Source organism: Megascapheus bottae, chromosome 19, assembly GCF_031878675.1.
Source record: "Megascapheus bottae isolate mThoBot1 chromosome 19, mThoBot2.hap1, whole genome shotgun sequence".
Taxonomy (NCBI): Eukaryota; Metazoa; Chordata; class Mammalia; order Rodentia; family Geomyidae; genus Megascapheus; species Megascapheus bottae.
In genome coordinates, this window is record NC_143527.1 from 8,837,645 (window position 1) to 8,863,554 (window position 25,910).

The 25,910-nt window shown below is 40.3% G+C and overlaps 1 protein-coding gene across 2 annotated transcripts in view; it reads right to left on the reverse strand.

The window, feature by feature from the left end:
- Positions 1-1,537: 1,537 nt before the first annotated feature.
- The window catches only part of Phlpp1 (PH domain and leucine rich repeat protein phosphatase 1), a 168,089-nt gene continuing 143,716 nt past the window's right edge, over positions 1,538-25,910 (reverse strand). Inside the window, exons 11-18 of one of the 2 annotated variants that reach the window (XM_090352998.1) lie at positions 19,723-19,923; positions 16,253-16,415; positions 12,879-13,009; positions 10,959-11,063; positions 7,965-8,159; positions 5,342-5,570; positions 3,112-3,594; positions 1,538-2,988 (exon numbers count right to left, since the gene is read on the reverse strand). In XM_090352998.1, the coding sequence (XP_090209124.1) occupies positions 2,425-2,988; positions 3,112-3,594; positions 5,342-5,570; positions 7,965-8,159; positions 10,959-11,063; positions 12,879-13,009; positions 16,253-16,415; positions 19,723-19,923 (2,071 nt within the window). In that variant the 3' untranslated portion in view covers positions 1,538-2,424. Of the gene's footprint in view, positions 3,595-5,341; positions 5,571-7,964; positions 8,160-10,958; positions 11,064-12,878; positions 13,010-16,252; positions 16,416-19,722; positions 19,924-25,910 lie in introns of both variants that reach the window. The other variant, XM_090352997.1, reaches the window with a different exon arrangement.

Here is a 25,910-nt window from a genome sequence, read left to right on the forward strand (position 1 = left end):
AGGCAGTTCCATAGTGACTGTAAGATACTATCTTGGTAAACAACAACAACAACAACAAACTCCTCAGAAAGTAACTGGGATGCTCATACACAAGAGCATGGAAACTTTACTACGTTTATTCTTTGATCATCAAACATGTGTTCAATGGAATCATTTGTCTATCTCAATGTCCTATGTACCCCAAGTTCCCAAAGGGAAAGTCTTATTGTCACCTTCACAGTGTGCTGTAGACAGTGTGCACACTTAGGATACAATGGACAAAGGCCAGCGCTCAGAATACCACCTTTCAGTCTCCTGTTCCTGTTTTCTTCAGCCACAGAAGCCAGGAAACAAATCTCCATGAGACCATGCTGTTCCTGAGGCTGCCCTTGGTACACTAGTGGCCATGGGATTACACCTACTGGCTTACACTGGCCACATTATACAGGTTCTAATCCCTCTAGGTGTTAGCAGCAGTAACAGCAGCACCACACTGCTGGTCTAGGTCTGCGCCAAAGGTAACAGGTAAACACTGCCCAGAGGGAGATCTAAGAGCTGAAGAAGTCTGTGTTTAGTTTACTTCTCCAAAGGGCATCATTGGGAAAGTACCTGAAGCCTTCCGTGTCTGCTCTGAGCCACGTGGAATGGGGCAGACTGAGGGGGGCAGAGCTCCTGACATGGCTCCATTTCCACTCTGAAGCTGATGCATCTGGGAAGGTCAGGGCCTTTGGTCATTGGGTCCTTCACTGGGTAGAATGAGTGAATTCTTCTGTGGCTGCAGTGGTACCTCAAGAATCCTGTGTGCATACTTGCATAGAAATGAAGCTATTCTCCTGGCCTATGAATGCCTACCATCCACCTACAAGTCATGATATGAACTGACATCACAGAGCTAGGCTGATTGTTGGGAGTAAACCTCAAGGTTGACATGGAAAGTTGGCTCATCCGAGACAGAGAAACCAAGAGTGTCTTCACTGTGTGGTGCAGTGTGGAGAGGGTGAGAGGCCTGGAGTCTGTGAAGGGCCTGCAGAGCCAGCTTGGAACCCACAGGCACCCACGACGCCCACACTTGTTTCTGCTAGTAGTGGAGCTTCTGATTTTCACGGCTCCTACGCAAGGAATGATGACCTGTTTATGTGATGATCTAGGGGATCCTGGGAGAACTGAAAACAAACTTGGCTTTATGAGATCAGAACACTTCTGGGGATCTCCTCTACCTATTTCCCCTTTTAACATCTACCCAACATAATAAAAGTAAGAATAAGAAAGGGTATAATACCAGCTATTAGTACTGTGAGCCATGTGGTCAATTTCAGTACTTTATCCATTGTAGCTTGCTAGGTGTATTTCTCTTAAGAAAACAACAGCAGCAGCACCACCATCAACACCAACAAAAATTCAAGACAATAAATATCTGACAGACCCCTAAGTTCCTACTATCTATTGCAAACCCAAGCTAGTGGGATCATCTGCAGGACATACCTGGCTGCTGAGACAAAAGCAGATGGATCTACTACTTGCAAATTTCATATTTATTACAATAAAAAATGATGACATGTCCATTTGTGCATTCTGCTTTAATATGACTCTGGGTATGTAAATGATCTACTAAGCTTTATACAGTCATGCTGATTGTGGCAGCAGTAAGGAACACAGTTAAAAAGTGTCTGCAAAGGTCAAGCGGCGTGGCTCAGGGGGAAAGGAAACAGGTTCCAGGGCCTAGGCAAAATGTTGCCCAGTAGCCTCAGAGCTGCCTTGTCTTATCCAAACAAAAATGGGCAGGGCAGGGGGGCTTCCCAGAGGAGGAATAAGAGAAGTCAGTAATTTAGGCTGTGTCCTTACACCAAGACTACAAAACATTTGAAGCATCACTATATAACACTAAGCTATTTACAATAGAAATGTCTCAATCAACTGTTCTCTCAGAGAAAATTAGTGAGTCCCAGTGACTTAAGTCACCTGACAAGAGTAAAGCAACTCCTAGGAGTTAGTCTCCATATTCTACAAATGTCTATCATTTTCATGACAAAAAAAGCCCCTCCCCTGCCAAGAAATACAGTATTACAATATTATTAAATCATTTAACAAAGGCAAGCTGCCTTCCAAACAAACAAGACGACAAAAAGCCATTTTAAAAAATATTACATTATCATTAACTGTTTTTCTGTAATATATTAAACCTTTTGTTCTTTGTCTTTACACATCTGATATGTTAGGGGAGAAAAGTTAACAAATTTAAATCATATTCATAAAGCATCACTAGAAGAAAAGTGGTAATTATTTTTCTTAAAAAAATAACCAACAGAAAGAGCCTACAGATTAGCTGCAGAGATAATGGGGCAGTGCCTGGAGGATGTGGCATAGAGCCCCTGGTTAACGCGAGCCTGGGAGACTGCTCGGTCTTTCTGGGTTAGTTTATTTTTATAGAGCAGTGCTTGGACCGGGTCATAGTGGTGTGTCGTAAAAGTCCGGCAGCTGGTCCATGTGGAACTGCCGCGGTGGTGGCGGCTGTGGCTGTGGCTGAGGCGGTGGTGGCTGCTGCTGCTGCTGCTCTTGGTGGTGTTTCATGATTTCCTTGACTTCCTCTTCCAGCTCTGGGGGGATTATAAACTGATCATCAGGGTCAGGCTGAGCCGGGGCAGCAAAGTAGCCCCCAGGCTTTCGGAGTGGGGCATCTGCGGCAACCTCTATCACGTTGTGGCTCCTTTCCTGGGGTGCCACAGAGCCATTTGCCCTGCGGCGCCCGATAGTCCCCACAGTAGAGAAGTCTGCCTTCCTAGACAGACCTGGCTCGTCCTCATTGGCACTGATGACGATGCCCTCGTCGCTAGCCTCGGCTGGCACATGAAGCAGGTGCTGCTGTCTCTCCTTCTCCTTGGCCCGGCTGCAGTGGATGTCTACTTCCACCTCTACCCGGCTGCCGTTGCTGAAGACCCCCTCGATGGGTTCTTCATCGTCACTGTCAAGGCCATTGTCAGAGAAGGCGCTGGAGAAAGTAGCGCTGGACAGCTGGCGTTGGAAGGAGTTGGAGAGGGAGACTGGGTGGAGCATGCAGCGGGGCTCACTGGGGTAGGCGGGGCTGCTCTCATTCAGGGTTCCCGATGGGGGCTCGTCAGAGGCGGTGGACCCTACCTCACTGCTCATCTCCGAGGTGGACAGCTCACTGCTGATCTCTGATGCCATGCCACTGCTGGAGGATGGCACACCCAGCCCATCGGAAGGTCGGTCCTTGATCACCATGTTGACAGAGGGAGGGAAGATGCCCGGGCTGGGTGGTGGCACGGTGCTGCTGGCACTGAGCTCACAGCAGCAGAAGCTGTCCTCCGTGACACTGAGCTGAACCACCACAGCGCTGATGCTGTCGTGGCAGCCGTAGCTCTGGGCTAGGGTGCAGAGCTTCTTAGCGGCGGCTCGGGCATCGGGCACATTGCGCACGGCCTCCACGGCCTCCCCCACGGACAGACTGTCCCACAGCCCCTTACTGCCCAGGATGAAAAACTCATCCTGCGGGGTAAGGAGGACAGACTGCACGTGGGGGCGAGGGACCACACTGGGGTGGAGGAAGGTGTAGCCCAAGATGCGCGTGGACTCTGTCACTCCATTCACCTTGCCGTCCTGGAAGAAGAAGGGTTTCCAAGAGATGAGTGAGCACAGAGCACCCCCGTCAACTGCATAACCACCCTCGGGTATCTGACTCCAGGGCCACAGGGAGGTGCTGGGAGGCCCATGATGGTGGACTGGTCACTCTCTAGGAAGTCTTTAGTACATAGGCCCGGGACGAGAGGAAAGTACTTCAGACATTCACTTTGCTGTGGTTGTGTTCATACTAAGCAGCAAGACCTATGTGTCTCCTAGGCAAGCCATCCATCCATCCATCCATCCTCTAGCTCAAGAAACACACAAACTGGGGATATTTCTACTCTCCCAACATAGGGAGCACCAGTGGACAGACAATGAAAGGTCTTAATTGGTGAAGAAAATACTATGTGATTAGCTGAGTCAGAATTCTCATGTTTAGAGAGGCAGATGCTAAAGGAGAAGTACTAATTCTTAAGATTTACTCAAACTTGATTTCTTAGGGCAAGTGGGGAAAGCAAACCTCCCAGATTTAGCTCAAATGAGATTATGCCTCTTATACAAGCAGCCAAAGTTCCAAACCATTTTCCAACAAACACTTTTTCAATACATATATCTGCTGGATTCTCTCCCAGTTCAATGATCTCAGGCCCACAAAATGCTTCTATGTGCTCCTCATTTGAACACTTCTTTCCACAGAAGGATCTGACTACTAGCATGTGTCTAGGTTGAGCAAGTCTCCCAGGGAACACCCCAATCTTCCCACTCCCTCCCTTGTCCTTGGGCTTTGCAAGGTGTTTGCTTGTTCTCAGGGTGCCTTCCCCTATTCCTCACACAATCTCACAGTGCCACCCTATGTGCAGGTAGCATTTTAGAAGATAAGGGAAATAGGACTTCTAGCATACTTTAAATGCTCTCTTTCTAGGGACATAAGCTATCCTTGCTATTTTGGCCACTCATTAGATTTTTCCCAGAAGAATCAATAGTGTTGTGTACTGTACGTATGTATGTGTGTTTTTAGGGTATGCCTTACAGTACCAAAATGGAAAACAAAACAAAATAAAACCCCTTTCCCCTATCAAGTGAGGAAGACGAAAGGCAAAGAAAACAACAGAAAAGGCCAATCTGCAAACTGTGATTCAGTTATATAGTAGAAAATCCTTAACCTTCAGACCATGTTGGGCATGTAGCAGTGATCACTTCAGTGCAATACATCCTGCATAATATCAGATTGTCTTTGCTTCCTAACATAGTCTTCAATCCATTTACATTCCCTTTGCTCCTAGAATAGACAGACTAAATTTACACACAAATGCATTTCCATGGGATCCCAGTGTATCTTCCATAGACACTCATAGTGCCCAGTCAAAGTAGCTTTGTAAGATGAGACAGATAGGATAGTATTCCTATTTATGGGTTAAAAAAGAAAATATGCAAAACCAGCACTAGGATTTCAGGAACAGAGCCTTCAACTATACAACCAGCACTGTGGACCAGTGGCTGTGGGGAATAAATGAGATGATGTCCATGAAGCACTCCTATATCTGAAAACTGGTAAGTATTAAATCGTCTTATATGCCATAATACCTTTACCATGAAACTGATAGGTATTTCACCATCCTACAGGTTATAATACTTTTATACACATCATGCAAGGAATTTACTGTGGAACACTATTGATTTGAAATACTAATTTTAAACCAATTAAAAAAATGTTCTTTGAAGGCAAATTTCTGCTAACTGGCTACTTGCTCTCTGCCATTTGAGGAAATCCCATTCTGCTCACCTCAGTGACAATGGCCTTGTGCTGCTTAATTCTCTTCAGCTCTTCTTCACAGCTCATGACGTAGGATCTGGACAGAGGCAATGGCTTCCCATTTCTACAGAGAACAGTTTGGCACTTGCCCACATTAGCTGAAGTCAAGGTAAAGGACCCTCCTGGGTCAACAGGGTCATGCTTGATATGACAAAGGACAGCAGCACCTCCAAGTTTCTGCCCTGCAGTTCCAAGTTTCCTGGAATTTAAAGAGATGGAGTGAGAAGTCAAGGAACCCATCATGTGTCAGCTCTGTGTCTCAATGGGAAGAGAGCCCCTAGAATCTGACATCACACATGTCTGCATTAGGAGGTATTGGAGAAAATGTCATTTTCCTCCTAAAATCCATGTGAGGTGGTCTGTAATGAAGGGGCCTTTGTTCTGCTGTGCCCAGCCTGCTGCTTGAAATTAATCGCACTGTCCTAGCAACACACTCCAAAGAGAGCAAGAAATTACCTCTTCGTGCTCCATCCACTTCTCCAAATCCTCTGTTCCTATGAGAGGAAAACTGAAGGGCCCACTTAAAACCAGAATAGGTGCAAATGCAGAATGGGTGCTCAGAGTAACCTGGCTGCCTCTTCTGAAGGATTGGACTGTGGCTATTTTTGACCTATAAAGTCAAGATTTTCTGGTAATCAAACACTGGGTGCTTATGATTTTATTCATGACCATTTTTCATAGCCTTACTATCTGAAGTACCTACAAATTCTTTTGGCCAAAAAGAAGCAAAGATGACTAACCACAATCTCCACAAATGACCATTTCTCTCAGGCCCCTGCAGTTTCTGGGTGGTACAAAGAGGAGGCAGTTATAGAAACAGCCTCCTTATCTCACAAGGGCAGGGAGACCCTCCAGCACTGCCAGCTCTTATCAGCTTCTAAGTCTAGCAACTGACAACAGCAGCAATGGCAACTGGGCACAAAGAACATGCAGACCCCATATCGACCAAAGTGCTCATCACGATCCTGTACCTTATTAACAGAGAAAGTAAAAGGTATGCCAAAGATCTTGGAGATGGGCCTATGCTTGGGGTCTCCAAATTTGAATTTCTAGATAGCCATGATCAGATTTGGCTTTAAGGCAGCAGTACTTTCTTTCAAATGCATAAAGATTTGTAAAGAGTACATATATCTACTAATCAGAGGAATCTGGAATTCTCAGACTTTGGTCTCTGGCCCCTTTTTGGGTGGTACTAGGTTAGAACTCAGGACTTCATACTTACTAGGGCTAGTACTTTACCATCTGCACTATGCAAAAGTCTAGCTCTTTTTTTTTTTTCTGTTTATGTTTAGAGATAGACTCTTGTGGACCTTTTTGTTCAGGCTGGCTTTAAAACAATGACTGTGAGTCTTCTGAGTAGGTAAGATTATAGGTGTGAGCAATGGGTATCCAGCCTTCATTTTGTAATTCTTACCTACTGCTTGAGGATAAAAAGTAGACCTCTTAGGAGGTTTTGAATTGTGAGTGTGTGTGTGTGTGTGTGTGTGTGTGTATGTGTGTGTACATGTTGCATCCATTTTTCTCTAGGAGAAAGTGGTAACTACGTGAGAAAAGCTAATATGACTGGTACTAAGTACAGAATCTAAAGTTGAAAGCTCACGGACAAACCCTGTTATATCACTTACCAGTTCCGAGGGCACTTTGTTTCACTTCTGTTTCATCTAAGAAATAATAGTACAATACCTGTCTCACTGGGGAAAATTTACAAGAGTGACTATACACAGGAAAAACTCACTATATATTAGTTAGCTCTTACAATTGTTCGATTGTAATGGTTCATGCCCCCTGACAGAGAGATCACGCTAGTTTCCAGGACTCCCACCAAATGACCTGCAAGACCACTTAAAGTCTCTGCAAGGGTAACAACTCATAGTACAGGCATGGCTCTGAAAACTGCAGAGGGCAGTACTGTAGCAGAAACTATGTACCCTGGTTACAAAACTAATTCCTCTGGCAGATTATCCAGACAGGAGAAGTAGATCGTCTCTGCTCCCATGACCCTTGGAGCCCAAGGTCATTCGTTACTATGGGTCCCTTACAGCAAGAGTTTGAAGTATGGTATTTATATACAGGTCAATTCTTTCAGTCCACAAAGCCCTTAAGATGGCAAAGGGATGAGCATACTTATTTTACCGAGGTGCTAGTAATAAATGCCAAATAATCCCAGATGACTCCCTAGTTCCTACAGTGAGTGGGGCTCTGTTGTGGGTGGAAGTGCCAGGCAGTAGCCTAGGAATCTGCTAGTGACACTGAATAAGGAAACACACATACAAAGAATGTTATAGGCTCTAGACTGAAATCTGACCATTTCAAAAAAGCTGACCAATTCCCAAAAGGTTTTTATAAGCTGGCCCTAATGGTTGAAGCCCTTAATCCTAGCTACTCAGGAGGGGCAGCAATCTAAGGAGTGGTTTTTAAGTAAGTATGGCAGAAAAGTCTAAGATTCTTATCTCTAATTAACCAACATGAGGATACTAGGGCCTTGAGTGCAAGCCCAGGTACATGTATACACACACACACACACACACACACACACACACACACACACACACAAGAGGGCAAGAAAACACACAGTAAGAGCTTCATGTTTTACCTTTGCATTACTATGAATGTGTTGACCATGTATTCTTCCTCGTTTTTGGTTTTCTGCAACTCTTCAGCTAAAATGTCACTCATGGTACATTGAAGAAGATAGGGAACCTCCACATTCCGGTCTCCATCAAAAACACCATACAGGGCCTCTCGGTTGTCACGGAAGTTATTCACAGACAGGGCTGCAACACACAGCCTGCAAAGGAAGAATTGTGATAAGTATACTCATCTTCACTTCCCTATGACCAACTCAACACTGTTTTCTCAAGGTTTGTCCCAGTGCTTCTTTCTTCAGGAATCTAGACAGATCAATAGGTAAACTGAGTCCAGACAACTTGTACTAACAAATTTCTATACACAGAGAAAAATGAATAACACTCATTATAATATGATTTACTACAATTAACAATGATTCCCTACCTTTCTCTTCTGATTTTTGTTGTTGTTGCTGTTGGTACCAGACTTTAAACACAGATCCTCATCTACTGCAATGAACCACACCCCAGTCATATATGGGTAATTTTCTAGAGGAGTTGTCTCATGAACTTTTCTGCCCAGAAAGGCATCAAACTGAAATTCTGTGGATTTCAGCCTCTTGACTAGCTGCAACAACAGGCCTGAGCCACTTGTGGCAGATACTTATTTTATTTAAGTAGTTTTAATTCAACAAGTCAGATTAACTGATTAAAAAACAAACAAACAAAAAAAAAACGAACAACAACAAACCCCAGAAAATAAAAACTAGAGGCCAACACAGGTTTCTGAACCAGTAAAAATAGTTTTAGAAAGTAAAGGTGAAATAATAAAGGCACTTCTACGAGGTGGAGATCTGGATCTCTTGGTAAGAATGTAGTCATCACAAATGACAGAGGGGTGGGGACAGGATGCAGAATGTTACTGTACCTGGTGAGTAGAGGCCTGGCGAGGCTGCAAAGCATCCTACAATCTACCTCCAAATTTCAATGGTACTTAAGAAACGCTATTTTAGAATACTAAAAGCACAACAACACTAAAAGCACAAGAAAAACACAGTAGTAATAGTAGTGATATTTGTAAGATGCTTATATTTGACATGATACAAAACTTCTTGGAGGTAAGCTGTGACAACTTAAACCCTAAGCAAGGATTTTTCCAAAAGAAAATCTTCCACTTCTTCTCTCTCAAACACATATAGAATGGAGAAGGAAAAAAAGAAATAACCAGCTCATGTAAAATATAAAAACTCTCCAAATTAAAAACAAAAATACCAAACATTCTCATTATTTCAGAAAATTCTGCTAGCAAAATAAAAGAAACCAGAGGAAATAAAGGACAAAGGTGGCTACAATCCTAGTGTGCTGTTCAGATTCTATTTCCCTGAGCAGATAGTGGTCTGCTATACACTACTAACACACTTCTCTAGATTCAGGTCATACTTTAATAAGACCTAAAAAGTTCAAGAAGTTAAAAAAGTAATTGTGCAAGAAGAATTATGCGGAACAAAACAAACTCAACTGATTAGTTGCTTAATCAGTACAGACAAGTAGGTAATGAAGTTTAATATCCAAACAGGTTCGGAACACTCATATTTCACCATAAGTGTTCTGAAATTGGAAAAATAAGTAGGGATTTATAAGATACGTGATCCTTTAGTCCAAAAGGTGATTGCCTCTAGAAAGGAAATTTGAGCACTGTAAAGAATACACAGCTAACCCAACAGTGTGCAGTGAAAACAACATGCTAATGAGGCAATACCTAGAACCATGGAGGAGCTGAGGCCAGCCTGCTTGGGTTTGCTGAGCAAAGGGAACAAAGGCTGAGATGCAGCCTGTCTCCCTCTAAGCAGCAGGATGCCAAATCACCCTGTAGGCAAAGTGGGAGGGATCACTGTGCCAGCTCCAGAACTAGAGTAGATGCTACTTCCTGTACCAAAGAAAAGCAGTCAGCATGGCAGCCACCTTTTACATTCTACAAGGGACTCAGCCAGTCAGCAATTCTCGTCCTAGACATTTTAGAATCACTTACTTGGGACTTGAAAACATTCAGATTCAATGAGTCTAGGCTGAATAATAGCTATATATGTTATATTGTACACAGTAAATAGATAATTTATATAAACATTAACATATATGCTTTGCTCCTTTAAGCCTGGGCCTCACTAAGTTCCACAAGCTGGCCTAATGCTGGAGTTACAGCATTAACTGCACTGCCACATCCAGTTGGGAATTTCTGTCAAGTTCTTTACTCAACTGGTTCTTTGTTTTTTTTCCAGTCAACTGGGTTCTAATGTGCACCTAATTGCTCCTGTGAGCTATTACTGGATCTCCCTCTACTTTCTGTTCTCCTACTCTCAATACTGTGCTGTTATACCTTAGCTAATAGAATTATTACTGCTAGATTCTTTACTTTCCTGGTATTGCTTATTAAAGGCATGTCCTCCTATAATGTAAGCATGCCTGTTAAGTTTGATTGCATTTCTCTGGGAAAAAAAATCAACATTTTTATCTAAGAGAGGGTTGGTTGGAGAAAGTATGCATAAAAAAGAAATTAAGGCAGAGAACTCTGTGACAACTGGTAGATACTATTACAAGGAGTTGCCAACCTAATTTAGATTGTAGAAATAGCTCTGGTCACCAATGTGAATTATCTTAAATATGGGCAATCAAAGCTACTTCTCCCTTAATGCTATCCCTGTTCTGCTTGGTAAACAAGCTTCAGAGAAAGATAAAGGGTCTTTTCAAAGGAGTAGGGATGCATTTCAATACTTATGCCTTTTCCAGACACTGGAGTCTTACATAGATATAGTGTGTCAGTTACACTGTATCCTAGCAACCTCTCTTACAAAAGGGGAATATGTGATGCCAAGCATTGCTCTAGCTTGGTGTACAAACAGATATCACAAGAGATCCTCACTCTGGAGAAACACACTCAAAGAAACTTTACAGGAGCCCTAGGTTTCTTTGTACCCTACTAAAGGAAGGGAACCGTTTTTGCTCCCAAGTTTCATTCAACTTACTTGTTTTTCACTCCTGAAGCTTCAGTGTAACCATGGCTCCACACTGCTGGGGCTCCAGATGCATCAACTGCTGAAGGCTGATCAATCTTGAAGCAGCGGATGTTACTAACAAGACAAAAAAGTAAAGAAGAATCAGTAAAAATCTGACAAAGTGTGAATTGCTACCTTTACCTGAGTAATCAAAAAAGTCTGCTAGGCAGTCTGTACTTAGAATTTTTTTCTTTCTTGTATTTATGATGTCTGAAATATTCACCAGCAACAAGAACTAGCAATGCTACTCATAATTAATATACAATATAAAATTTAGATTTTCTGGGCAGTATCATGCAGGTATTAGAGATTGTCATACTTTCCACACTAGTTATCAGCTCTTTCTTGGGAATGAACAGGACAGCTCTCACCCTTGGCATAAGAAAAACAAAATAAAGTATGAAGTTGGGTGTACTCAAATACCAGGCATACCTAGACTTGAAATGTATAAAGTGTATTGTTGTTAGGTGATACTGAAGAATTCTGAAAAATTCATCTTCTCTTCCAATTTCTGCCCATATCATCCTTTCAAATATTTAACAAACATTACTAAGGACCTGAATCATCCAGTTCTTTCCTTACTTGAGGAAGCTCTTTACATTAGGACTGTAAGCAGATTAAAAAGCAAATGTGGATAGCTTTAGTAAGTTACATGTTCACTGCATCTATTTAAACTAGGAGACTTAGATTCTTACCTGAGCTTTTAAATCGAGCCAATAGGACCAAAACAGAAATACTACTGTTTACAAATAACAATAAGCTTTCCAATGGAATTTTTTTTTAATGCAGCCCTTAGTGCCCCCATACAGAAGTCATGACAGTTGTGAAACATGTCTGTAGGGAGACTAGACACATGGGCAAGGCAGTCCTGCTATGTCTTGTAAACTGTCACTGAGTTTCCCCTCATCCTATTTAAACAAGAGAAAAAAATACATATCTCTTCATGTATAATGGAGGTACACACATACACACACACACACACACACACACACACACACACACACACACAATGTGGGCATAAAACTTCTACAGACCCCCACCTTAACCAATGGCTGGATACAATGCCAGACATCTGTCATCTCAAATTATAGACAGGTATGATATTGTGTGTTTGTCATTCCAGCTACGGAAATTGGGTCTTTCTGGGCTAGATTTGTATTTCAATCCTCCAAATCTCAGCCTTCTGAGAAGCAGTGGTATAAACCACTGGTGCTTGGCTTACATTTATTCTTGGTACATTTAATAAAAGGTATGTATAAAATATATGTATATATAGAAATAAATGTCAAAACTAATCTGTATATACTGATTTCTTGATACTTTCTTCCTTTCTTTTTAATAATAAAAAACCTATTTCTAGATTGTAAATATATTCAGATGATTTTATAGATATAAATTGGAAATAAGTATAAATAGCTAGTTTATAGATATAAATTGGAAACAACCATAAATAGCTAGTTTCATTCATCAACAACTTGACACAATTCTTAAACAATTCAGCTGGGTGGGGGTTAGTTTAATGGTAAAATGATTGCCTAGCATGCAAGAAGCCCTGGATTTGATTCCCTGGTACCAAATACACAGAAAAAGCCAGAAGTGGTGACTCAAGTGGTAGAGCACTAGACTTGAGCAAAAGAAAACAACTGGATACACACACACACACACACACACACACACACACACACACACACACACACATACATGTATCACTTCTTTTGTACTGATATCACCATAAGCAAACTTCAACATGATTCTGTTTGGAGCAGGAGTCATGCTAGCCAGGCAGGTACTATCTATTAGTTAAACCACAGCCCCAGAATTTTTGCTTTAGTTCTTTTGCAAAAGAACTGGTATGTGACCAGTAGTCCCGGTATTTTACAAAATACCTACTTGAGCAGCTCCAGGGTTTTGTGATCAAGGGTAAGGCGAGGGTTTCCAGTCAGATCTAGCTCTTGTAGTTTGGGAGGCAGGTTTTCAGGTAAGGTGACTTCGCTGAGCTCATTACAGCTCAGATCCACACACTGAGGGAAGAAAGGGAAATAGGAGATGATGAGTTCTTTCACACAGCTCTGGAGGCCAGTGAGCCTCACCGTTCACAGGTACACACAGGTCGGTACAGGAGAAGTAGCAAGTCTGCTGCAGATTTTCCCAAGGGTTTTTTTTTTATGATTATATTTGACTAATAGAAACTCCATGTTTAATTTTTCCATTTAAACTGAAAAAATCCTAAGGAGTTTTCCTTACTGCTTATAAATCTGTGTCTGTATGGCCACAAGAGCTACAGTTTCAACATTAGAATAAACTTTGGGAAGCATTATTAAAAAATTTTAAAACCATGTAAACTCGGGGAGAGGGGAAGGAGAGGAACATACACTGAAAGTGAGAAGCCACTTTAAAAGAAGATACATAAGAAAATGGCAAGACAGACTAGTAGGCTAGCCTGTCTACTAAGGAAAGAAAAGACGGCTGGGTCAAGTTTGGATCCTGTGCTCAAAGCAGCTAGCAAACATGTGGACTCTTCCCACAGGTATTGACTCATCTAACTTGGAAAGCAGCCACCAAAAGGGTCAGGTTAACAGAATCAGGGGCCAGGCATGGTAGTACATGCCTATAAATCTAGCTACTGGGGAAGCAAAGATAGGGAAGATCAAAGTTTAAGCAAAACAGAACAAAAAGTTAGTAGGACTATCTCAACAAACTGGGTATGGTGGTAAACACCTGTAATCCTAGAGTCAATGGTCTGAGGCAGCATAGGCAGAAAGTGTAGGGCCTTATGTAAAAAACAAAAAACCATTAAGAATAAAAAAAGAAGGGGGGGGGTGGGTGGGGAACTGAGCCCATAGCTTAAATCATAGTATGCCTGCCCAGTATGTGTTGGAGAGAAGAGATGCTTTCACTAAAAGGATAAACAAACAAACAGAGATTGATATACAATAAGACAATTGCTTATTGGATAGATAATTTTTTTTTTTTTTGGTTGTGGGGCTTGAACTCAGGGCCTGCGTACTATCCCCGAGCTCTTCAGCTTAAGGCTAACATTCTATCATGTGAGCCACAGTGCCACTTCTGGTTTTCTGGTAGTTCATTGGAGGTAAGAGTCTCATGGACTTTTTGTGCTTGAGCTGGCTTTGAACCAGGATCCTCAGATCTCAGCCACCAGTGCCTGCAGAGGAATAAATCTTATCTTATTATGAATCTGCAGGAATGGGAACTGAGATACAAGTACTTAGGCTCAGCCTGAAGTAAACAATATCACAAAACAGCGGATGCATTTTAGTTGTCACTGTTTAACTCGGCACGAGAATCCAGGAATTTTCACTAATGGCAGAGGACCATAGATGTTCCCTTTCACATTCCAGTACATGGAAGGCAGTTTGCACTTAAGAATTATAGCCCTCGCCTTACTCATAGTCACACAGCAAAGACATAGCTGAAAATCCGATACAAAATGCTTGGATCCAAAAGTGTTGCTGATTGTAGATTTGTTCTGAATCTAGAATATTTGATGAGACTTACTGAATATCTCTAAACTGAAAATCTAAAAATCTATTAATCTCACTACTGCTCAATCTATATTTCATATTATTTTTAATAGTCTTTAACACTAGCTATCAGTTATGGCATTCAAAATATTTGCTGGCTGACTAATAGCTACCACTAAAAAAAATATCTTCAAAATATTTGGGTGAAACAAGAGGGAAAAATAGTGCCACTAGATTTTATGTTGCATTTAATATGCATCTTTGTTGAATGAACTACAAGTTTCTAAAAACATGTTAAATATAATATGAAAGTTATCTTTTCCAAGTTTACTCTAGGACTCAGCTAATAACATTTGGTCTGCTACAAAAAAGTTGTTAAAAAATATCTCAAACAGAATTATTCAACCCTCAGAAAAAATTTGCTTCACAGTTTAAAAAGAAGTCATAGCCAGGTGTGGCTCATGCCTATAATCCTAGCTACTCAGAAGGCTGAGATCTGAGGACCAAGGTTCAAAGCCAGCCCGGGGAACAAAAGGACCTGAGACTCTTATCTCCAATTAACCTCTAGAAAATGGGAAGTAGGTCTTGGCTAAAGGGTAGAATGGTAGCCTAGAGCTGAACAGCTCAGGGATGATGCCCTTAGCTCACAGACAGCACCCAGGCCGAGTTCAAGATAAATAAATAAATAAAAGAAGTCACTATGTATAGGGAAAACTACTGAGATCATTTTCTGATGTATATTTTAAGTGTACTTATCCCAAAGTCCCAATGGGCCGCCCCCCACCCCTTTTTTTTGTAGCAGTCATGGACCTTAAACTCAGGGACTGGGTGCTGTCTCTGAGCTCTTCAGTTCAAAGCTAGCCAGCACTTTACCACTTCACTGTCAGCCACAACACCACTTCTGAGCAATTCATCATTATGGTATTTTGTCTACCATTACTGAAGCCAGACACGGTGGTACACACCTCTAATCCTAGCACTCCTGAGCCTGAGGCAGGAGGATTGTGAGTTTTGAGTTTGAGGCCAGGTTAGGATATATAACAAGGTAATACCTTTAAAAAATAAAAATGAAGGCACAATGTTGAAGCTTAAAAGTAAAATAAATTTCCAGTGTGTTTACTGCTCATGTTATTGTTTGCATTCTTGGCCACTCTAACTGGAGTGAAGTAGAGTCTTAGTGTTGTTTTGATTTACATTTTCTTTATGGTCAGAAATTTCTTTGTGTGTCTGTTAGCCATTTTTACTTCTTTTTCTGAGAAGTCTATTCAGCTCATTAGAACATTCATTAATTGTGTTGTTGATTCTTTGAGGGTTAGTCTTTTAAGCTCTCTGTATATTCTGGACATTAGGCCATTGTCTAGGCAACAATTTCCCGGTCAGGAATTTTATTTATGGGGAATTACCACTGGCTACTATGATAGTATATGTTATTTAAGCGCATGAGTTAGGGTAGGCAGTGGTACTATTAACTTTTTCAAACTGCTCACACTTGACTAGGCTGTCATTTGTGAATACCCTTGTGACTAAGGACTACTCGATAAGCAGAGCAGCAGTGGGTGACTAGAAGATTGTTATTCCAAGCCTTAGGAAAAAAGTCAAGGAATACAATTTCCTAAACATGTAATTCAGGGTTTTGTTTTTGTTTTGAACTCTATTGACCCAACAGGGTAGCCCTTTCAGGATGTAATACCTAGAGGCAGAAACATCTTGAGCTAATGAATTTGGAAAATGAACATTTTTTGCTGACTTTAAGCCTACAATGTATGGAGTCAACCCACATACCTTGATTTCTGGGAGCTGCATAACTTCTGGAAAGACTTCAAGGCAATTGGAGTGTGCAATCACAGTATGCATGCGTCTGCAATTCATGATAGTTGTTGGGATGGCTTTCAGCTTGTTCCCACTGATATCAATTTCTTCAAGTTCCTCCAGCTTTGCCATTTTACTAAAGAAAATCCATAGGGGGGGAGGGATATTAGAAACAAGATATTTTCCCCAGTTTTGAGTAGCAAAATATCTTAACCACCTCCTTCCTAATTACAGAACAAAAACTTGAAATGGACTCTTCAAACCACATCTCTGGTCATAAAAGAAATGCAAATCAAAACAACTCTAATATTCCACCTCACTCCAGTTAGAATGGCCAAGATCAAGAAAACTAATAACAACAGATGCTGGAGGGGATGTGGCCAGGAGAGATCACTACTACACTGTTAGTGGGAGTGCAAACTCGTTCAACCACTATGGAAAGCAGCATGGCAGTTCCTCAAAAGACTAAACATAGAGCTCTCTTATGACCCAGCAATTCCACTACTTGGCATTTACCCAATCATCCAGAAACAAAGACATACTAAATCCACCAGCACAACAATGTTCATTGCAGCACTATTTACCATAGCAAAGATATGGAACCAACCTAGATGTCCCTCAGTTGATGAGTGGATCAACAAGATGTAGTATTTGTACACAAAGGAATTCTATGCTGCTGTCAGAAAGAATGACATTGCCCCATTTGTTAGGAAATGGAAAGACTTAGAAAAAATCATATTGTGAAGTAAGCCAGACTCAAAGGAACATAGGCTCAATGGTTTCCCTCGTTTGTTATAATCAGTAGAAAGCTTGGGCTCTCCTAGCAGAGATTTGCAATAGAGCAAAACCTTGATACAAAAGTCCATACAGTAGGACGCTAAATGAAAGGATCTCTAGGATATAGAAACATAAGCCATACAATGAATGATTGTTGTTCTTAAGGTACTATGTTATTGCTCATCTCTTTTGCTGTCCCTTGGTTATCTCATATTGTTACAGTATCTCACTTTGTTACCTGATATAACGGATATATCTGTATTTGGTTATTTGAAATTGGATAGGGAAGGGGGGAAAACAAGATGAGGGGTGGGGGGGGAGGGAAATGGGGACCAAGACATGTGAAAGGGTATCAATGTATGGGAATTAATGCACCATCTATCTGCAAATATCATGTAACCCTTCTATTACAATAAAAATATATGAAAAAAATAGACAAGGAAAAAATGGTGGTTCTTTCACTCCTAAAATGTCTTTGTATCAATCAAGTTACTGGCAACAACCAGTTTATTAAGTAGTTAGTCTGAACTCCAACAGAAATCCTACTTAAATGGGTTAAAATCAGCATGAATCTAAAGCTTTAAGAGCATAGGATGAGCAGATGATTTCTTTGTACTGGCAACAAACTCTCAAGGTACACAGAAGACAAGTGGGCAATAGTTCCTATTATAATATGCTTTTCTCTAACTACATGCTCTAGGCTCCTCTGACACCACTTATGATTATGTGTATGTATGTGGCAAGGAGTAAGGATATCCTGAATCATTTGGTTCATTCTTTGGCTTTCTGGGAGAGCATGAACTCAAACTAAGCCCTGGTGATGTGGAACTCCAAGGAATAGAAGCATCCCAGTTAGTATAAGTCAAACTTATAACCTGAGTTAATATTTTTTCTGTTCATTGTAATTTCATTTACTGAAATATGCTTTTAAAAAGTCTGGTAGGCTAAGCATGTTAGCCTGCGTCTATAATCCCAACTATGTGAGAGGCAGAGGAGGAAAACAGAGGTCTTCAAGGAAAGTCTAGACAAGAGCATGATATGTTATCTAGCAAACTAAAATAGAAAGGACTGTGGATGTGGCTCAAATGACACAGTATTTGCCCAACAAACACAGGCCCTGAGTTCAATCCACAGTACTGCAAAAAAAAATTTAGCAAAAAGCTTATTTTACCTTGAAAATAAATATATGACTATCATATAACAAGACAAGTTTTTAAATCTGAAGCCAAAACAAAACTTTTTGTTATGTGAAAAATCCATGTTGTTGGATGTCAGGATACATTGTAAACATTATTCACATATTCACATACTGTGAAGAAATCCAAAATTCCTAAGATTATTTAAATATTGTGTTCTTCATATTTTCAAAGAAATATGGAGAAACTAATAGGTAATGGGGCACAAAAATGATGATAGGTATAGAAATCAGGCTCATAAAGAAACAAATTAAATGAAATTTCCATGTCTCAATACAGATGTGGCCAGATAATGAGTTGGTTGCTGGAGCATGTTTAAAATCATTTGTTGAGTGTCTACTTTGAAGGACCAAAAATTCCTGGGCAGCTCAGGTTTTCCAGGAGCCACTATATTATAATTCACAGGGAAATCACAACAAGATGAACAAAAACCTCTTCTCTAAGGCTACACAGTTATATCTCAGAGATAATGGATAGCTGCCATCGAAAACAGACAGGGAGCTATGTGACAGGGAGCATGTTTGTTTGCTGGTTAAGTATTATTTTTGCTTTCTTAAGTATTATTTCTACACTCCATAATGAAGTGTAAGTATATAGAAATGACAGTTTAACCATCAATACCAAATTAGGGGAAACACAGGGAGAAACTGTGGTAGCTAATTCAAAACAATGCCTCAAGCCAACACATACTTTTTCTGCAAGGGCTAAGACAGACTGGAAGGTAGTCCTGATGGCAACACAGAAAGGTTGGTCCCTATGCAAAGCTGCAGGTACTAGCAGAACACCAGAGGAGTCTGTATTTGCTTCACTGATGTATGAGTATGTGTTCCAAGTGTTAACTTATTAGTGATATGCATGCCAAATGAAATGGATATAGGAGACATTCTCAGCTCAGTGTGTGGTTCACACAAGGCTAGATACTATGCCACTTCCTCTTCCAAAATTAGAAATTCAAATAAAGACAAATTTTAAAAGAGATCTTTTGAAGGCATGATATGCAACAGATATAAACAGATAGATGCCTATCTGTTTGTATTTGGGGATAGAACCCAGGGCCTTGTGCAAGTAAGGAGGCTCTCTATCACTGAGTCTCATCCTTAGTGCTCCATTCCTTTCATATCATGAACATGAATACAATCAAGGCGCTGTACATTCTAATTCTCACACACCATATTAATTCTTTTTTAGTTTTGACTATATAGAAAAAAAAACATGTAACTAAAGTATTTCAAAATCCTAAGAATGTTCTAAGTGGCTGAGTCTCTAGATACATTCATGCTAAGAAAACCAATATGTTTCCCCTGAGGGGAACGTTTGCAGATCACAGCTTATACAAAAGACAACTATGAAAAAGAAAGCAAACAAGCTTTGTATTATCTGTGAAATAAACATTTTTAGCTTTGATCTTCCCTTCTACAAAATATATGTTTAGGAGTGCAACAATGATATCATTCTACAATCCTCCATTACCTTGCTGGAAAACTCTGAAGTCTGTTATAGGCCATATGAAGGATCTTCAGATGGGGGTGTCCAGTTAGTAAGGGCACACATTTATCAGTGAGGTTGTTATTTGTCAAATACAATTCCTGTAAGATACTGCTTGTCTCTTCTGAAAGCGTGGCTGGAGGAAGGCTTTCCAGTTTGTTTGCGGATGCATTCAAGAATCTGAGGCTACAATGAGAACATACAATAAATCACTACTAGTAGGCCATAGCTCTAATTCTGGACACTCAGCAAACTCAGAAGCTACCTGGCTGAATGCAGGCATATATGAAGTTGAGTTTAGAAACATGAGTGAAAAGACAGGTTCTGGCTTCAAGGAATTCCATGTAGCAGGCGCAAGGATCCCTGGCCCACTACCTGTGATTAATACAACAACTACTTACACCTATTACACATCAATAGCTATAAATTAACTTCCATGGAAGCACATAGGTAAGAAAATGATTTTTATAGCTGGCAGAATGGAAGGAAAGCAATAAAGTAAGGCTAATAATCTGATTTAAGGAAAAAAATAATTTGTTTGTCATTTTTTAGATGAAAAGGTTTTTATAGTCATACAACATTTAAGTACCAGATCACAATAAAAATAAATCATACAATGACCCAGTTTTCTGGATGATGTCTAAATCACATTTCACTGCCATATATTCACAGCTTCAAAATGTACTTCACTTTGCAGAAATTAATAGAACATGTAGCAATGAGAATGAAGAATTACAATATAGTACCAACAAGATAAACCTTAGCCAGGCACTGGTGGCTTACACTGTAGCTACTCTGGCTGGGATCTGGAGAATTGTGGTTCAAGGCCACCCTGTATAGAACTGTTCATTAGACTATTCAACATAGCTAGCAAAAAAAAAAAAACAGTGCTAGAAATGTGGCTCAAGTGGTACAACAGCAGCTTAGCAAGTGTAAGGCTCTAAGTTTAAAGTATAATGCCACTGCCAGGTGCTGGTGGTTCACACCTGTAATCCTAGCTCCTCAGACTGAGATCCAAGGATCACAGTTCAAAGCCACCCCAGCCAGGAAAGCCTCTGAATATCTTATCTTCAATTAACCATCCAAAAAAAAAATGCTGGAAATAGAGCTATAGTATAAGTGGTAGAGTGCTTAGCCTTGAGTACAGGGATAGCAGCTTAGCCTTGAGTACAGGGATAGCACCCACAACCCTAGGACAGGCACAAAACTATCAAACAAACAAACAAAGATGACTCTTACAAATATGTTGATATGCTAACTGAGAGAAATCAGGCATAATAGAATACACATCATGATTGTTTCACTAGTAAGTCCAAAAACAGAGCTGCAGTGATTTTTTTTTAATTAAAGAACTGTAGTGGTCAATCTTCAGTAGGGAGAAAGGCAGTATTTAATTTTATTATTTTGGTCTAAGCGCTGGTTACAGTATATCCACTTTGAGGAAATTATTCAGGTGTTACACTTATGATAGGCTACATTTCTGTATATTATACTTCAATAAAATTTAACCTAAAACCAACATGCTATAAAATATGTATTTTGACAGTTTTCAGATGACAGCGAATAATGGATAAAATTCAAAAAAGGAAAATTACAACTGTAAATGCACAAGTAAACTGCATAACTAGAGGCTTAAGGGATGCTTTGCTCAATCACTTTCCAAATCCAGAGGAATGGGAAGGCCAGGGCAGGAATGCACTGTGCCCAGTTCAGGAATCTCAGGTGACCTTCTTGTCATGAAAGCTGTGCAGCTGCAGCAGCTGGAAAGCTGGTGCTCAAATCATGGACTCACCAGTCCAGGGGCCAACTACTTACTATTCCAGTCACCCTTTTCACACACTACATTATTTTTTTGGTAGAATCCTCCATCTAGCAAAAATTAGCAGCTATCCTCTCATTGTTTAAGAAAAATATGGGGTTCTCTTTTTAAAAAATGCCAGTCTTGGGGCTTGAACTCAGGGATGGAATTTCATCTCACAGATTTTCTTTCCTGAGCTGGCTTCAACAGTGATCCTCAGATTTCAGCCTCCTAAGTAGCTAGTATAAGTGTGAGCCCCTGGTTCCCCGAAGGGAAAAAAATTTTTTTTTTCAGTTGGTCATGGGGTTTGAACTCTGGGCCTGGGTACTGTGCCTGAGCTCTTTATCTCAAGCTAGTGCTCTACCATTTTGAGTCATAGTACCACTTGTAGTTTTCTGGTGGTTAATGGAGATAAGAGTCTCATAGACTTTCATGCTCGGTCTGGCTTTTAACTGAAACCCTCAGATCTCAGCCTCCTGACTAGGTAGGATTACAGGTGTGAGAGCCACCAGCATCTGGCCAGAAAAAAGATTTCTAAAAGACTACAGTATGCCAGGTACAACTGGCACTTAATCCTGGGTTAAAAAGGCTTTCTGTTAGAGATCTTCCTGATAATTGTCATTTCAAGTTCTTAAATACTAATTTAATGCACTTCAATGTTGCATACTTCTTACACACTGACATCCCTCCCCCAACTCCATTATTTATTTGAAAAGCAGCTTCCTCAAAATAGAATATTTTCCATTAAAGAAACACGTATTCCTCTGACATTTAAAAAAAGGAAAAAAAGGAAGTTAGAGACAGGCTGTACAGACCATAAATAGTCATGGGAAATTATAGTCGTGTGTGCTATGAAGAAGAAAATAAAAGGTCATTCACGATGTTTCTGAAATGGTTTTGAATTAGGAAGAAAAGTAGTTTCAGCACTGTAATTCATTAAAGCATTTTTACAAGTCTGTTTCTTTATACTACCTAACTTAATATTCTTAATATCCTGATTAAGAATTTCTTCAGTGTGAAATAGAATAAAAATACAAAAAAATACACTTTTATTGCCCCCAAAATATTAAGGGTAAGGGCAGATGGAAAGCCATCTGATGATCTCATCTTATTCAGTTCTTTAGGAAATATGTAGTCAAAGATATATAAAAGAGAAGGATAGAAAGAATACCTGAACATTACTACATTTTTAGTTCAGCAGGAGAGTAAACGTTGTTTTGAAAACATTGATAAGTTACTGTTCACCTAGAAAGTCCCTCAAACATCTGAATAAAGGAAGAAATTATTTCCAAAAGGACTTCTTTCATTTGTTTTGAAAGTTGTCTGTACTTAAACTCCCTTACTCTTATTTTTGTGAAGAAATGTTCCATTTTTCAGGAGAAACTGTCAGGGGGAGGGAAAGTAGGAGAAAACCTGGGAAGGGGTAACAATGTTCAAGAAATATTGTACCCATTACTGTACGCATGTAACTGTAACTCCACTATACATCACTATGACAATAAAAGGATAACTTCAATAAATAAAGAATATGGATTTAAAAAGAGGCCATGAGGATTAACATGTGCCAGGCTGCCACAATGGGGCACAGAGCAGACATCAAGCTCAACGGCCTTACAGCTGACGCGCCAATGGGACAAGGTCCCCAGCATGCACGAGGAAATGCAGCCGTGCACAGCAATCCTAATGCTACACTGGAAATGACATGAGGCTCTGAGTAGTATAAATGAGGACGTGAGGACCCTCACAGAAGTTTCTTCCCACCTCCAACACACTGGGGAGATGATGCATTTACCTGGCAGAAAGTACCCAACATGACGATTCACCAGGACCTGCAGGACTCTGTAGACCCCACTTCCAATTCACAAACGCCCTGGGCCTGACAAATCCTTATCTGCAATGCCACCTCCATCTGGTACTTAAGTGTCAACATGGAGACTGAGTCCTGGGGAGACCTCTAGAACTGTATCCTAGGATGTGGCAGAAACTGGGCTCCACAGCTGGCAAGAACTCTCTGGTGCTACTACACAGAGGGACTGAGAAAACTTATGCTGCTCAGGAGCAGACAAGAACACTGTCACTGGGTGCCTTGTAGCTAGGATATCTGTCCATGCTGAAGCAGTTCGCAGCTGTGAGGGTGATCCTTGCTGTAGACTCTGGAAAGGAGATGTTAGGGCCCCAGGTGCCTGGTAAATCACTAGGCTCTTGCATTCTGACTCCTGCTTATTTTGATGCATAAACCTTAACTACTTTTTATGCAAAATTAAGAGGTGAAGAAAATTACAACATATTCACCAGGAAACACAATAAAGATAGTTGAAACCACACGAGCTGGTTCTAGAGGGCATCATTTTGACTGTCTTGTGATAAAATCATCTTGTTAATGGTCAAATGGCAAACAAGTGATTAAGACATTCACTGATAACAGCTTCAAAGAAATTAAATCCAAAACCCATCCTCTTAAAATAGTCTCTCCCCAACATCACAATCACATTATCTCTCCAGGAGACAAATTAAATTGTTTTAATGGTCTGGGTGTCATCTTTCCACTAGAATAGACAAAAATTCTCCAGTAGAGATAGCAGTGCACTCAAGAAATTGAATATAATAACCTCACTTTGTGCCTTCAGCCATGTAAGCAAGCTCCATTCCTGTAGCACTGAGCCCAATTGCAAATGATGTGGTAACCATTCTTAAGCTTCTTTCTTATACTTTTATAACTGTAAAAAAAGATGGTTTCACATGTTCACATATGTTTCATCCCTGTAATCCTCACTATGCAATCCTAATTAGAGAAAAAGCAGTAGAACAGTATCTCTGCTTTCTTTTCATTTGTAAGGTTCTTTGTAGAAGCCACAGCTCTTTCCCATTTTCTATCATCTCCTTTGATTTTACCATTGTCCCAGAGATTAGACACTAAAGTTAATAAAAACCAAATCACTTGGCAATGGTTAAATAGTAACTAGTGGTACAGTCAGAAATAAAACCTAGATCTCATTAGTCTCCACAGTCCAAACATATTTCTTGTTCTTTTTTTTTTTTTCCTTTTGGTCAGTTGAGAGGCTGGAACTCTGGGCCTGGGCACCATCCCTGAGCTCTTTAGCTGAAGGCTAGTGCTACCATTTGAGCCACAGCACCACTTCCCAAATGTATTTCTAACACATGTCTCCATAATTATACACTTACACACACACACACCCAAACAAAACTGGCTGAGTTTATAATCATGTTTATAAACTTGAGAGGCAGAGATTGGGAGAACTGTAATTTGAAACAACAACAACAAAAAAAGTTCTATCCAGGCCAGCCTGGACAAAAACTCAATATTCTATCTCACAAATAACTAGAGGAAGAAAGGTACGGTGTGTGGCTCAAGTACAGAGCACATGCCTCATAAGCAAGGCCTGATGACACAATCCCTGAGCTTTTTTTCCCTCAAGGCTAGTGCTCTACCACTCATGCCATAACTCTACTTCTGGCTTTTTGGGGAACTTCTCTACAGGCTGGCTTTGAGCCTTGATCCTGGGATCTCAGTCTCCTGAGGAGTTAGGATTATAGGAGTGAGCCACTGGCTGATGGTACAGGGCTCCGTATGATATGTTTCTTAGTTCATTGTGTCTTTACCTGGCTTTAACAGTAGTATCTATTTTCAAGGATTCCTGGCTCCTTTTCTGGAGAATAATATTCATATCAAGTTCCGGGTGTTAAGTTATACTCACCGGGACCAAACATTTCTATATCTAATTCATCTCAGCACAAAGAACAACAAAAATACTTGTTTAATTTGGTAAGATTTGGCTTCCCCTTGTCACTGTACTTTTTCAAGGTTTTCCTAGATATTCTTGTAAATTTCCTTTTTCCTAAGAACTGTAATATCAATTTGCAAAACTACACTACTGGGGCTTTTTTTTTAATTGTTGAATTTACAGAGTAACATAAAAAGCTTCTTACCTTAACATTACATCATTCTAGCCAAGAAAAATGGTCATCTTCTCATTTGTTCACTTTAGCGTTTACACATTTGCCAAGTTTATTCTTATCTTCCTTTATGTTGTTTTAAATGGGAAATGGGGGTAGGGTTGCTCTGAAGTAACATCCACCTTCTGTTTATTTCGAGGTGGGGTCTTATTTAGGCCCAGGGTGGCCTAAAACTCCCCCCCCCAAAAAAAGCTGCTGCATATAATTTTATAGCTTAATGAAGTGAAATGCTTTATTACTTGATTTTATCTCACTTCTATTGCACACTGCTTACCTTGCAGTGTATTATTTCTGATAGCTCAATTACCTCTTCTCACTACCTGTTTGTCCATTTTTATTCCTAGTATCTTTTTTATATTTCAAAATGTTATTTTGAGTATATTTAATTCTTTGGACTCAA